Below are 15,141 nucleotides of genomic sequence, written 5' to 3'. Positions count from 1 at the left end.
AACGAGTGTGCAGGATTCTGGCTAGTGTGTATCTTTTCTAGCATTAACTCTCCATCCTCCAAAACGAATTGGATGAAATAATACTTGGAGTTGTATATATTTCATTCTTGAATGGAAGGCTGAATCCTTTGCAAGATGAATAGCACTCTGGCTATCATTATACAAGCTGCAATTTTCTTGCTTCTTCCCAAGTTCCTCCATAAACCTTTGCAACAAATCATCTCTTTACTTAACTTTGTAATTGTAACATATTCTACTTCTGTTGCAGAAAGTGCAGTAACCTTTTGCAACTTTAAAGCCCAGCTTATTGCTATTCACCTGGTGGTGGCCCTTCTTCCATCTTTATCACCTACCATATCTAAATCAACATATCCTTGTAGAGAAATATTTAAACCATTAAAACATAATGCATGAGCAATCATACCTCTCAAATACCTAAGAATACACTTTATAGACATTCAATGTACTTTACCTAGATTGTTCATAAATCTGCTCACAACTCCCACTGCATGTGCAATATCTAGCCTTGTGCACATCATTGTACACATCAAGCTACCAATTGCTGATGCATATGGAACCCTTGATTTATAGTCAATCTCTTCCTGTTTCTTGGGACACATATCCTTGCATAATCAGAAAAGGTATAGAAACACGTTTTGCATTCTGCATTTCAAACCTTTCCAATAGTTTTCAATGTTTTCACTCTAAGACAATGTCGCTCTTCCTCATCCATCGACTCCCTCATCACTCAACTACCATACCTCTTTCCGATGGATTCCGAACATGAGTTCTTTGAGTTCGAATTAGACTTGGGACTCCACCCTCGCCCTATCCCAAAGGCCACTGGCCCCTCAGACTCCCAAAGCACTCCATCTACCACGATCCACATAGAGAGACATTGACTAGGTAGGCCACTCAGAAGGGTACGATCGCAACAGGCATGCCTCCCTCGAGATCAAGAAAGTGCACCTCGGTGCCATCAGCAAGCGGCGAGTACAAGGTCGTGCGCTCCCAAGCACACTCACCACTTGGAAAAGCATGGCTCCAAGAACTGGATGCTTGCGCTGTGTAGACTCACACTTCGCATACGAGGGTCACAAACAACTACACCCTCCACTACCATACAGCAGTAGCATATGCCACACTGAAGGAGCCAGCGGTAGAGGATGCACTCAAAATTATCAGCTTGAGCAGAGTGGTAGAACGCCTCCCATGTCACCTGGATATGAAGCTGCTAGCTTGCAATTTTTCCTATCTATTGTTGCTCTTATGCTAAGGATTTCTTTGCAGCACCCAAATCCTTCATGCAAATGTATTTTCCAACTTCCTTTTGGGCACATTTATATCCTGCATGTTAGAGCCTACAATAAGCATATCATCAACATACAATAACAAGATCACGTATCTTCCATTGTCTAGTTTCTGAGAATAAGTAGAGTGGCCTAAATGACATCTACTATAACCTTGTTCTGCCATAAACCTATCAAGCTTCAAATACCACTGCCTTGGAGCTTGCTTTAAACCATACAAGCTTTTCTTCAACATGCATACCAATTCCTCCTTCCCTTTGACAACATATCCTTGTGGCTGCTGCCATATAAATATTGTCCTAAATATGCCCATGAAGGAAAGTTGTCTTCACATCTAATTGTTCAAAAATAGATCTCCTACAGCCACAAGACTCAAAATAGTGCTAATTGAAATCATTTTAACAACATGAGAGAATATTTTATCAAATTCTATACCTTTCTTCAATGCAAACCCCTTTACAACAAGCCTTGCCTTGTACCTCCTTTTTCCTTCTTCTTCCTTCACCCTGTAAACACATTTATCCACAATGATGTCTTTTCCATGGGCAAGAGAACCAAATCCCAAGTCTGGTTTTGTAGTAAAGAGTCCATTTCCTCTTTCATGCCTCACTTCCACTCCTATTTGAATTTTATCTACATTGCTTCTTCATATATTTTTGGTTCACCAGAATCAGTCAAGAGAAGATGATTGAAAGAAGGAGAAAATCACTGAGGTGGTCTACTTACCCTTGTAAATCTTCTAAGTGCAATTGGAGGAATTTGAGATTCTTGCTATTGCTATTGCTGCACATTCTCATTTTCTACAACCTTTGGAATTTCATCTCTTGTTATTTCATTAAGAGTTGTGTATTCTGTGTTTGCATTTTCTTTCTTCCTTTTCTACAAGTGATCTTTATACATAAGAGTCGCATTGAATACAACATCTCTGCTCCCATAGCTTTTTACATGCAATTGTATCAAAATCTTTTTTGAAATCTACACAACAACAGTAGACAACCTCATTCTTAATCTTAACTCCCTCTTGATATGGCGACCAAGTGATCCACTGTTGAGTACTTGGGATGGGACCCTACCTAGGAGAGTGCTCTAACTCCTTGTGTCTTCGCCCATTTGCTAATTTTTTTATCAATGATGGTGCCATATAGCTTGGCCATTAGGCTACTTACCATGGTTGTTTGGTAGGTTTTTGCCACCTTGCTGTCTCCTCCCTTGTGAGTCGATACAATCCTGTTAAGTTGATGATATCATTTGCTACCTTTATGGAGAAATTGTGGATAACCTCTCATCCCATCTCTTTTATAGAGGTCCTTGACAAACTATATCATGTCTTCCCATGATGCATTCCTCTCCTGATTTTTACTGCCATGTAGCTTTTGGGGGGGGTTTGTTTGAGTTTCTTAAAACTTTCAAGTCGTTTGCTCTTGAGGAAACCTCTCTTCTTGTCTGTTCCCACCTATTTGTATGCTTTTGCTTTGCAAATTTTCTCAGCTATAGTGGATGCTTTCCAAGCCTTATTTGCTTTTTTACATTCTTGCTCGTACTTGTGGTTGTGGGGCATGCCTCTTCTCCTCCCCTTACTTTTGTAAAGCACTTTTGGGCTACTTCCTACAGTAGTTTTGTTATGCACCTATTCATTTATTGACAAGTAGAAGGCATCTAGCATTGTGATTTCCTATTTCTAACTCCTTCTTGAACATGTAGACCTATTTGTAATCCATTCTCAACCTAGGGTGTGCAATAATCTTTTGTTTTTCTACAGCAGTCTTTGATCTAGTGACATTGCTCTGTGGTTAGACTTTGGAGTCTGCTCCTCAATGGTGAGGTATTTGATTTTGTTTCTTGCAGCTTGGCTTATGATCACATAGTTGATTACACTTGATACTCTATTATGTAGTTGATTACACTTGATCCTTGAGGGTTTTTCCATGTATACTCCTCTACGTCTTTGAAAACGAAGTGCCATTGCATATTTGCAACCCAAAACAACCACATAGAGTGATGGGTTTCCTTCTCATGAGGGTGATTTCTCCCGCATGTCTTGATGCCCTTTTCTAGATCCTTCTCTTCTCATTGTCCTCTTTTGTTTCTTCCATCCATAAGGGGTCTTTTCCCTCTGTTGTGATAATCGATTGTGTTGAGCCCATTCGTGCATTAAAGTCCCTTGCCAGGATAATTGCATGATCCTTAAGAAACCTTACTATGTCCTCCCTCAAATTCATGAAATGCTCTTCTCATGAGATAAGTGATTGTGGGTGATTGCAAGCGTGCAGAGTAACATGCTGCCACAGCGGGTGTTTCTTTCTCTTGCCATTTTTTCTAACCACCATATATTGTTTATCTGGATCCTCCTTTATGACCTTGGTCCATGGTTATGTTTCCCAAGTATTGTTGATATAGAAGGCTATCCCCTCCTATCCCACCAAATCCTCATCCTCCTATGTGTCTTTTGTGTCCCATATTGACATTGTTCAAGAAGCGTGTATTTTCAATGTTTCATTTCCTTCATATTCCCATGTCTCCAAGACTATAACTATGCTAGTTTTGATAATTCCTTTTCTAGTGCCTTGTCCAAGGTCCATCCTCCCATGTTCCACATTTTGATCCTGACGGTCTTGAGTTCTTATGTTTGCTTCCCTCCTCCTTTGCCTCACTGTGTGATGGCAACTTTCACATCCTTCATGAATACATTCGTGCCTTTCGTTTTTGCATTTTTGATTATTTGAGTTCCTTGAGCTTTTGGAAGCCTGGCTTCTTATGAGATCCTCATTTATACATATGAAGTGCCTCTTGAGGTGGTGCTCATAATTATGCACTTTAACTTGGGTCTCTGAGTCCTAAAATTCGACAATGATTTGTCTTGGCGTATCCCCTTTCTTCCCCACTCTAAAGGCATCCCACCATTTTGTAGCTGAAATATGCATTGTCTTCTGGAAGATGTAGGTAAGGACCTTTTCCATGCCCTCATCCTTACTCTCTTACCCCTACAATTCAAAGATCGAGGGCCTTTTCTATTGCTCCTTCTACAAGGGAAAGTAGGAAAAACTAGAAAGGCTCCAAGTCCCTCATGAATTTAGAGAAGCCACATATCGACTATACGAACGAGTGTTAGCTGAGTTAGCACAGCCATTCATAGATGGACCATACTCCAGAGGAAAGGTAATCCATTATAAGCAATGACATAGGTTCAAGCAAGGCTATCCCCTCTCACTGAATCTTTTCGGTCTCTTCATTGATGAGCTAGAAGATTGGATGAGAATACACTACAAAGAAGGAGTTGTTCAAATTGTAGGGTATGCCATACTATTGCTCATTTACATAGACAATGTAGCATTCTTCGCAAAAGAAAGAAGGACATTCAAGCATGCTTGCATGCATTGGGAAAGTTCTGCAGGCACTCAGGAATGCAGGTCAACATAGCCAAGACAAAAATAATGGTGATCGAGACTCGAAATAAACAAAAGACTTCACTTTCGAAGGGGAGCCTTCAAAAATAGTCACCACCTGCAAATATCTATGGCTAGAATTTGAAGACAACTACAAGTGGAATGCATGCATACAAAGGAGAATTTTGGGAGGACTGATAGCTCTATATAGATTTCAAAAAAAATGCAAAAGCGAACATTTATGGAACTAGAAGATGAGGAAGTATCTATATACCATGCTTGTACAAATAATGATTCTCTACGGGTGTCTAGCTTGGGCACTTGAGCTCTCTTAGGCTCATTGGCGAAGGGTTAAAGCATTACATAAACACTTTCTCATAGAAGAACTAGACGTAAAGTCACAAACACCCTATCCCATCTTACTGGCTCAAATAGGTATGATATCTCTTGAGGGGGAAGCCTTATGCCAATACAAGGTCTACCTTAAAGCAATGAAAGCTATAAAGACAACTGGATGGCACACAGAAGGAATGAAATGGATCGAATTTTGGATATTGACATACCAACAACTACACATGAAATTAAAAATTTGGTGACGCAAAAAATGCTATAGAATCTATGGCAAGACCTAGTATTACAAATAAGAAATTAATACATTGGGCAACTATGAAATGCAAAAGCACCTTGGGGAAGATATATCGATGTTCAAGAAATATGTCTTCTATAAATTAAGGACCAAATCACATGAACTAGAGGTGGACAGGAGAAGGTAGGCAAGACCCAAGTTCCCAAGAGCAAAAAGAACCTACACAATTAGCCCCACAAAAGAGGTAGAAACAACATGTGCTCCTAAGATGTCGAGCCTATGCACACATTAGAGAGAAATACAATGACAAGAAACACATCCTGAAAATTCTATCTAGGCAAAAAGCTAGGTAGTTACCTAGAGGAAGTTTTGGAGCATCACACCAAAGTACTCGAGCTCGTGCACAAGCTAGCCATAAAATTGTTCACAATATAGCAAGCTTTGTAAGGTTTTCTTTTCACTGGATGTAAAAGACCACTATACTAGTTAGGTCTTGAGTGGACTTTAGTACAAGCATATCATATCATTTCTCTCTCTCTCTCTCTCTCTCTCTCTCTCTCTCTCTCTCTCTCTCTCTCTCAATGGATTGGCAGCCCCACTCTCAAGTTCTTGTAATTCAAAATTAGAGGTCAATTTAAGTCTTCATTTCTTTGCAAGGATTAAGATAAGCTACAATCAATAGAGCTATAGTGGCCTTCTCAATGTTCTCTCTCTTTCAATGGATTGTCACCCCTACCCTCAAGTTCTTGCAAGACAAAATTAGAGGTCAATATAAGTATTCATTTCTTTGCAGTTTGATGTTGGATTAGGATAAGCTACAATCAATAGAGCTATAGTGGTCTTCTCAATATTCTTTTACTTTTCTTTTAAAGCTGCACATAAAATTCTCACTTCATAAGTTGAAATGATATTAAAAGAGAGCTACAATTGTACTATAGTTTTTGTGTTGGTAATTCTTTATGTAGTTTTTTCATTCAAGTTCTTTTGATTTAAAAACAATGTTGTAACTCTATTGGCGATGATGATCTGCCTTAATTATGCGTTAATCTTGAGGTAGTCATGTAGGTAGACATGATAGTGTAGGGACTAACTTGATTTATTATATCTATAGTGCTATATTTAATGTAATGGAAATGAGCCCCTTATATTCTCCATCATTGTCTTTGCTATTATGCACCTCTAACTTGGTGATTATTTTCACAATGCCATTGTTGTTTTTAATTATTTCAAGGGTTTCCATCATGCTAACTTTAATTCATATACTTTGATTTCTTTTCATGTTCATGTTAATCATAGATGCATTGGATTAATCTATTGAAAGTAGTATGCAATTGCATCATTTTGAAGAGGAAAAGCATATTATGATGTATGTTCCATCTTGTCTATATGCAAGAGTTATCGTTTCCATGAGTCACTATGTGGAAGAATATGTTCTATCGGTAAATAGTGGCTCTAACATACATATGCTTTAGCATATCAAAAATTGTATGAGGCCGACCACCCACCATCCAAGTACAAATCATTGGAGCTATCTCTCCCTTGCTAGCATAGATGAGTAGTGGCTAACATAATGCTAGAGGCCACCATGATTGGACAAACCATGTGCAATTCAGAGTGTGGATCATTGATCAATGGAGTGCCAAACCTTGGAGCTACTGCCTCAATTCCTCTACTAATTGACCAAGTCATAGTTTTTACCAACTTTGTGGTGATAAATGTGACTGATGAATGACTCTCTTGCCCATTGCTACTAGGTCGATGTTGAGTTTGGGCTACAAAGGTTATTCAGAATCAGAGATACCTCAACCTTGCCATTGGGGATGACGACCTTCATCCATTCTTTGGATGGTTTTCCTCTGGGAAGGTGATGACAACATTCTATATTTTGTCGTGAAGCATATATGAAATACACTTAAATTTTGAATGCACATTTTTTGTCAACAATCCTATATTGAAAAAATTAATTTTGGATTCTAGAATCTATTTTCAAGACCATGAAATACAATCCATTGTTTAGAAAGTTTAAATGTAATATATGGTTGACATTACCTAATTGCTACTTCCTACTCGATCGCTTTGATGGAAAAATTCAAAGCGATCAATCTATCTACAATCTCTATTCCGAATCAATTGCAAAGCACTTCTAATTTTCCAAAGAAAATTCATGTCCCACCCTCCTTGTCCTCTCCCGCTCTCTCTCCCTCTCCATCGCTCCATCTCTCTCTTTGATGTTTTGCATTATTTTGATTAACCTATGATGTTTGCGCTGATTAACCTTTGTTGTTTGCGATGCATCTATTAGCGACGGGGCATGATAGAGAGAGAGACGAGAGACAGAGAGGGCAAGGGAGTCAAGAGAGAGAGACAAAGAGGGGAAGGTAGTCTAGTGTAGGTTGGCTGGGTGAGCTTCCGTCTCCCTCCCCCTCCCTACCCCTCATATACTCACTGAGGGCAGCACACGAAACTTCTAGAATTCTCCTTTTGATTCGAGATTATATTAATTCGCTCTCCATCGATTAATTTGCCATCTACACATTAGGTTATTTCGCCCTCGCTCCGCGGCAACTAAAACAAATTACCGAATAAAAGTTGTTGGGGCGACCTACTTGCTAGAACACATCCCTTGACATAAAAGTAAAGAAATGTTTACATCCCACAACTTCAAAATCTTAGGTCCTTGAATAGATATATATAAATGAACAATTTGGGGTCATGCAAGTCACGTTTGAAGATAACACCAAAGATTTTTACATTTCTAAAACCCTAAAACGTAAGGATTTTATGTGATATCCTAACTTTCATGTTTTTATTTGAATTTATGGAAATGATTCGTGCCAGTTGCCTGCAAAGCACGCACGGGGGAGGGGGGGAGGGGAGGGATGGTCCATTGTAATGCATTTGGGATCCTTTTCCCGAGAATGTGTATGAAGGCCTTTTCCTACCGTAAGTCATGTACTTGACTTGACCATAAAAGAAAAAGAAAGAACTCACTTGATAGATGCAATTTCATACTTTTTACTTTCATGTTTTCATGTTACGTGGTTAACCTTATCTCCGTCGCTTTTGTCTTCACCTTTAAACCTGGCTGATTGTCGTAATAAGTTTCATTTAAATGAGCTAGGTTGTAATATAATCCTAACATAGCATGGTGGTCACATTCTATAGAGAGCTTCATTATAGAGAGGACAGGCTGATTCGTAAGTATATAATCATAACTAGGTTGCGGTAGGCAGCCGTTCAGTCATGGTAACTCCAAATTGAACCTGAATCCTCACTATTATCCAATTGGGGTTTCAATAGCAAGGTAGTGAGCTTTGTCCAACAATTACTCAATCAAGTGATGGCAAGAAAGAAAACATGCAATTATCTCCCTCCTTATATAATAGATTTGCAAAAAGAATGAATAAAAAAGTATGCTTTTGGGTCGAATTTGAAAGGAGTGTTTTAGTCCCTTAGATCAATCTAAAATCAAGGGCCTAAAATTGTACACGTGGCTTAAAGAGAGCTCACAAAAGTTTGCTTTTCTAGAAAGCATGTTTCAAATCCTTGGATCTTCATAAAGATCAACGCCTATAATCACGACACATGAAACTTCCTTCTAGGCTGCCAACCGTAACTAGATCTAGCCCAACTTGTTTTTTTTTTGGTGGTACTGAAATAGGAAGTGACAACAGCGCCCCGACCAAGATAGAATCCTGAGCTGCCCCTGCGGCTTGAACTCAGGACCGCCGGCACATACACATCACACGTTTTAGCCATGATCAAAATTCGACTCAACTTATGGCTCATCTCGAAATTTTTGAATGGTTACTAATAGTTCTCAAACTCAGAAGGAAGGCTTCTTTAGAGCACCCTTGAACGTTGGTTTTTTCTTTCTCAACATATCACTCTTCATGAAAAAAAAGCCGTGTAGCTCGCTTACTCAGAAAGGAAGGGGTGAAGAAACTCACGTCACTCCCCAGGATTTGGGAACTCCTACTGACGATTAATTACGAGCTTCAGAAGAGAAAGACATCAGATACTCCAGGCAGGCCTTTTACATCCATTTTCCCATCCTGACTGATTTTGGGTTACCAAGTGCATGTTGTTTGAATCGCAGTCCCTAGGGTCAGTATCATAAGACCCATGCTTTTAATGAGCTTCAGAGAAGGAATCAACCTTGTCACATAACCGATAGCCGCTTTTGATTTCTTGAATGATGCGTGTACATTCATAGTCGCTACAACGTAACGGGGTTTCAAATCAATCGTTTGATTATCTATACCCCTACTCCGATTGAGGTATTATTAAGGCCCAAGCCCAGGAAAATGTCAGATGTATCTGTTAGCTTTTCACTTACTTCCCAGAGCTTTGTTGCCAGCTTACTGTCCTTCGCTTGAGAGCTTGGGTCTTTTATGCGGCAGTCCTCAAAATAGTATCCTGAAACACCTTCTACTAGTTTAGAGGATACAAGATGCAGAACCGTTGAGGCGCCCTCTTCTGGTGTCTGCAATTGGAACATGACAAAGTGAGAAAAGGACCAAGTTGCTAAAAATCTAAAACATTAATTTCGACATTCTTGCCTTCTCCTAACTGCTTCCACTGCACCTACACAAAAAATTCACGTTGCCTCCACGTGCCTATGTAGGCCCTTTGCTTATTGGGATCATACTATGTCATTTGTGTACAGCAAGATATTAACAGTAGTGTATGCTGAAGACAACCCTCCCCTCCTAAAGTGTCCGATGAAGGATGCCAGCAGGTCAATGTAGAACTCAAAAAAGTGGGAGAAAGTGGGCAGAAAGTGGGAAGCACTGTTCACTCCAATAGCGGACATGCCTGTGCAGTACAAATCCTTTTCTAAGAATGGGTGGATACTTCAAAAGCATTATTGGTGGGTCCCAATCCTGAGCAATAACCAAAAAGAGCCAATGATGTACATAATGCCAAGTCATGCCACTCCGTCTCAATTACAAAAACTCCATTCTACTTTCAGTTTGGTTGCCTATGAACTCAAGAACACATATCCCACTCAGTCCTCAAAAGTGCAGATAATCTCTGACCAAACCTTACACAAGATACCTTTGTCATCCACTAAATCACCACTTATGACGTGTTGAGAACACATATCAGGAACATGCCCAAACTCATCCTCTAAAACACAAAACATAGTGCAGTCTCAATCTCATGATAGTCAATCACAAGGTTGAAACCATAAACTCCATCACGCATAGCAGACTAGCTACTATGACATTCCTGCCGACGTCATCAACGCCCAATGGTGGGTGTAGACCATAGTATAAACATATGCTTACACATACATATCCACACACCCACATATACTTGAGCATCAATTTATACGAAGGCCTTCGTACTGAGTTTCTATCAACACTCCAGATGTGAAGGGCAAACTGAGCCATGATGACAAAGGAGAAGCTTAATCAAAAACTAGTCCACATCCTCTTTAGTCAAGCTACAAAACAGCTTGTGAAGACTTGCACGATTTTACTTTAGTCTCTCCCAAACGAGCATCTAAGCAAATAATGCTTTATATAAAAAGAATTTATCGCAATATCAGCAAGCCACAGCATGAACAAAAACTTCACAAGGTGAAATTTGTATGTCCGCTAATACGGTGGGAACATATATCTAGATGAATCCAGCAACATGCCCAAACTCATTCTCTGAAAACATGAACATAGTGCAGTTTCAATCTCATGATAGTCACTCACAAGTTGAAAGCCATGAACTCCAGCAGCACCCATGACTGCTTGGAAGTACAAAAACTTTCGCTTAGAAAGCTCACGAGTGTTCAGATATTGGCAAAAGCCTTACAAAGCATAGAAATTCGCATCTTCAGCAGCACTTGTTGATGTTCAGATAAAAAGTCCGCATCTTAAAGGTACTTTAGCTAAATTTAACAGAGAGCTTATCAACATCAGCCTAGCATCCCTAAGTACGGTCTCACAGGATCGTCTTTGCACTCGTACATCACCATCAGCAGACAAAGGGGGAGGGAGGCAAGCATAGGAACTCAAGACCCTCAGGAGTCAAAATGTGGAACATGGGAGGATGGAACTTGGACAAGACCATCGCACGGGAAGAGGAATTATCACAAACCAACATAGTTATAGTCTTGGAGGCATGGGATTCGGGAATACAAAGGAAATGAAACTCTGGAAATACACGCTTCCTGAAAAAAGTCAACATCAAACACAAAGAACACATAGGAGGGGATAGCATGCTATATCAACAAGACTTGGGAAAACACTGCCAAGATCATAAAGGACGATCCACATAAACGATATATGTGGTTAAAAATAATGGCAAAAGAAAGAAACATCCAGCTGGCAGCATGCTACTCTGCACACCTGCAGTCACCCATCTAGAAATACAGCAATCACTGATCTCACGACAAGACCATTTCATGCATTTGAGGGAAGAGATAGTAAGGTTTTCTAAGGATCATACAATTATCCTGGCAGGGGATTTTAATGCACGAACGGGCTCAACACAAGCAATCATCACAACGGAGGGAAAAGACCCCATATGGATGGAAGAAATGAAAGAGGACAACGAGAGAGGAAGGGGTTAGAAAAGGACATCAAGAGATGCTGGGAGAAATCACCCTCATGGGAAGGCAACTCTATGTGGTTGTTTTGGGCTGCGACTATGGGAATCCAACTCCTCTCTCATTGAGGACCTCTATGGGAGCCTGAGTAATGCTACGATGTTGAACCACTTGAATGGATGTTCTCTCTTAGAAAACTTCGGCCAAGATCTTTTAGCTTTTCAATTTCAATTCATTTACACACAATTCCAGTCCATGACTCATGGGAGATTGTTTCCACTGACTTTGGACAAGACTTGGTATAAGATGATTCCAAACTTTTATGGCCTGATGAGGAAGAGCACTCGTAACTCAAGCTGACACCTATCCTGTAAAAATCAAGAGAAATACATAGAACGGTCATAATCTCTTTCTTTAGATGGGAGAGCTTTAAAGAAACGAACTTGAAAAATCTGTGAACTTTTGGGCCAGTAGTAGTAATTGAGTGCAATGTAGATCACTTGACTGAAAATCTTCCAAAGAGAATTTTTCTTTTACAGATTTCATAAAATTGAGAACACCGCCCCCCCCCCCAACCACAAAAATAAGATTGAGATATAGTATTTCTCTCTTTAATAGGCAAAAACCCCTGAGGAATTGGGTTTGACTCTTGAGGAGCAAGAAAGATCACAATAAACATGATGCTCTATTACAATTATAAGCGAGGAGAACTCGAGAAAACCACTTTCATCAACCACACTTCCCTTGGATTATGATGAAAAGAGAATTCTTTGATAGTTCTTGAAACCAGACTTTTTTTAAAAAGCTGCTTTTTTTTTTCATCCAAATAAGTTCACGGGGCTTACCTGCCCTCAAAATTTAATTGGAGCTAGCAAATTGCCTTTGTATATGCCCATAGGAAAATGGTGAGCCAATTTAAAATCAAGATGTTGCCATAGTTGCATTTAAGCGTTTCAGATCTCCAATCATATTGTAGACTTTTAAAGTTTCCTTGACATGCTTTCGAAAATGAGCTTAAGCTGTTCAAGAAGGGGGACCTACATAATGCATACCATGATTCCAAGTATTGTAGAGAGCATCAATTACTTGGGTGGCAAAATAGGACTAAGACAGTGGGACCTAGAAAGATGTTTACTCTTGAGAAATCTTCATCTAGATAATCTCAATAGTTGTTTTTTAATCTTGATTGACACCCAGATTTGTTGGCTCTCCCACCTATAATGTTGTCTAAATTTTTCCTTTTATGAAGTTTGGGTAGTGTCGATCCAAACTCCAATTTCATGTAAATTTTTTTAATTCTTTCGGAATCAAGACGACTCCTTGCTAGCTCCTCCATCTCTTATGAGTATAGTGACTCTTTTACAAAGAACAATCTGTTGGTGCACACAGAAGCTGACGCGTGTCACCTGGATACACGTCGGGTGCGAGGTCCCCAAGCCCGCCCCATAGCCATGTGTGAAAGCTCCACAGCCCCCCAAAAGGTCCCGGGAGGGGATATCTGTTGTTGGAAAGGTCACCTCCCCATCTGTACGCCCCCATATGAGGAGAGCATGGGGGGGGTGAACCTAGGGTTTGAGTGTCTGTCACATGGGCATCTGATTGGATGCCATGTGGGCAAGAATCAAAGAGATGGAGGGTACCTCGAGCTAGGATGGATCTGCAGCAGCAAAAGGCGAAGCAGTAACCAGCACAAGGAACCCGGAATAAACAGCAAACACATGGCGCTGACATCAGGCGCAGATATGGAGCAGCAAATATGGCTGTCAGTGGGCAGAAGGCAGGCCTTATATAGGCTGGATCCCTGCCTTGAATGGAGGGCCAAAGGCCCTGGAAGTTTGGGCCAAAAAGCCCTGGGTTATGTGCCCTTATAGGGCTGGACCACAGACTGGTCGGCCAGTCTGGTCGGCCAGTCTGCTGCAGGCTGGTCGGTATTTTGCCAGCCCCCTTGGGGCCTATATAAAGAGGCCATTGGGCCTCATTCAATTATCCAGCAGCTAGCAGATCCAGGGCAGAAAGGAGCAGCAGGAAGCCACCCTCTGGGCCTACATCCAGGAGGATCGAGAGGTGCTTGAAGGGCTGCAGACTTAGCCAGGAAAGGGCTGGGACCTTGGCTGTCATCTAGGGCAGCAAGGTGCTCAGATCACTATACCTTCTGGAGCAGTCATTCACAAGCAGGTTGGAGCAGTGGAACAGGGATCTGTGTGCTGCAGACAAAGCTTGGCAGGGGCTGCCCACCTAGGCTGATTCACAGGCAGCAAGGTGGAGAAGAACACACTAGACGGAAAGTCTACAGACACTCGACATGGAGCATGCGGGCTCAAGTCTAGAGATAAGCCAGCAGATAGGAGAAGGACCTTGTGGTAAGATCAGAGGACCACATCATTGGTGGGACTCTGGATTTGTCTCTTTTGTATTGTGTCCATAGTTGTGGACGGAAATATATATTTTGGTGGTTTCTCTATCTGGTTGGTTCATTGTCTATTGATGAGTCTGCACACCTATTGTAAGCACATAAGTAAAGAAGTTTGTGATTCCACACCCACACCGCACACTGTGTGAGCTCCTGGGCATTACTATAAGTCTTCCGCTGCGTGGACCCTCTGTTGGGTAAATTCTAACACTGTGGAGGGCTCAAGGGCTCATTATATTCAAGGTCCTCCAAGGGCCACAAGTGCTTATGGGATGGCATGCTCCTCTTGTACACGTGTCAACAACACGGAGCTCCCCTCCCCTTTCTTTTTTTGTATTTTTTTTTTTGTCCACACATGCGTGAGGGTGAAGGCCATTACCTCCAACACCCCCCCATGGACGAACCCTGAAGCATTAAATCCAAGCACTGACCAAATCAAGACCAGCACTACAACAGAACCACGTGGACAAACCGCACGGGGTCAACAGATCCAAGTTGCCCAAAGTGCCTCAAAGGCCACGCAGTCAGCAACCGCACTCAAGATCATCGCAAATCACGGCACTCCGCGATGAGTCGCACTTAACACCCACTCGTGTAGATCACGACCCCCACTGTTGGTGCACGCAGAAGCTGACGCGTGTCATCTAGATACACGTCGGGTGCAGGGTCCCCAAGCCCGCCCCATAGCCACGTGTGAAAGCTCCACAGCCCCCCAAAAGGTCCCGGGAGGGGATATCTGTGGAGGGCTCAAGGGCTCATTATATTCAAGGTCCTCCAAGGGCCACAAGTGCTTATGGGATGGCATGCTTCTCTTGTACACGTGTCAACAACGCAGGGCTCCCCCCCCCCTTTCTTTTTTTGTTTTTGTTTTTTTCCACACATGCGTGAGGGTGAAGGCCATT

General features: G+C 41.3%; 1 protein-coding gene across 3 annotated transcripts in view; it reads right to left on the bottom strand.

Annotated features, from left to right (window-relative positions):
- Positions 1-9,052: 9,052 nt before the first annotated feature.
- LOC147894063 (uncharacterized) overlaps positions 9,053-15,141 on the bottom strand; it is a 71,020-nt gene continuing 64,931 nt past the window's right edge. Inside the window, exon 11 of one of the 3 annotated variants that reach the window (XM_087384618.1) lies at positions 9,053-9,765. In XM_087384618.1, the coding sequence (XP_087240744.1) occupies positions 9,538-9,765 (228 nt within the window). In that variant the 3' untranslated portion in view covers positions 9,053-9,537. Of the gene's footprint in view, positions 9,766-9,875; positions 10,098-10,838; positions 12,198-15,141 lie in introns of those variants that run through there. The other 2 variants (XM_087384620.1, XM_087384619.1) reach the window with 2 other exon arrangements.

The sequence above is a fragment of the Dipteris shenzhenensis genome, chromosome 14 (genome assembly GCF_047967505.1).
Source record: "Dipteris shenzhenensis isolate YYH24624 ecotype China chromosome 14, Dip_SZ_1.0, whole genome shotgun sequence".
Classification (NCBI taxonomy): Eukaryota; Viridiplantae; Streptophyta; class Polypodiopsida; order Gleicheniales; family Dipteridaceae; genus Dipteris; species Dipteris shenzhenensis.
Note: the sequence above shows the minus strand (reverse complement) of the source record. Positions and strands in the feature narration are given on the sequence as shown.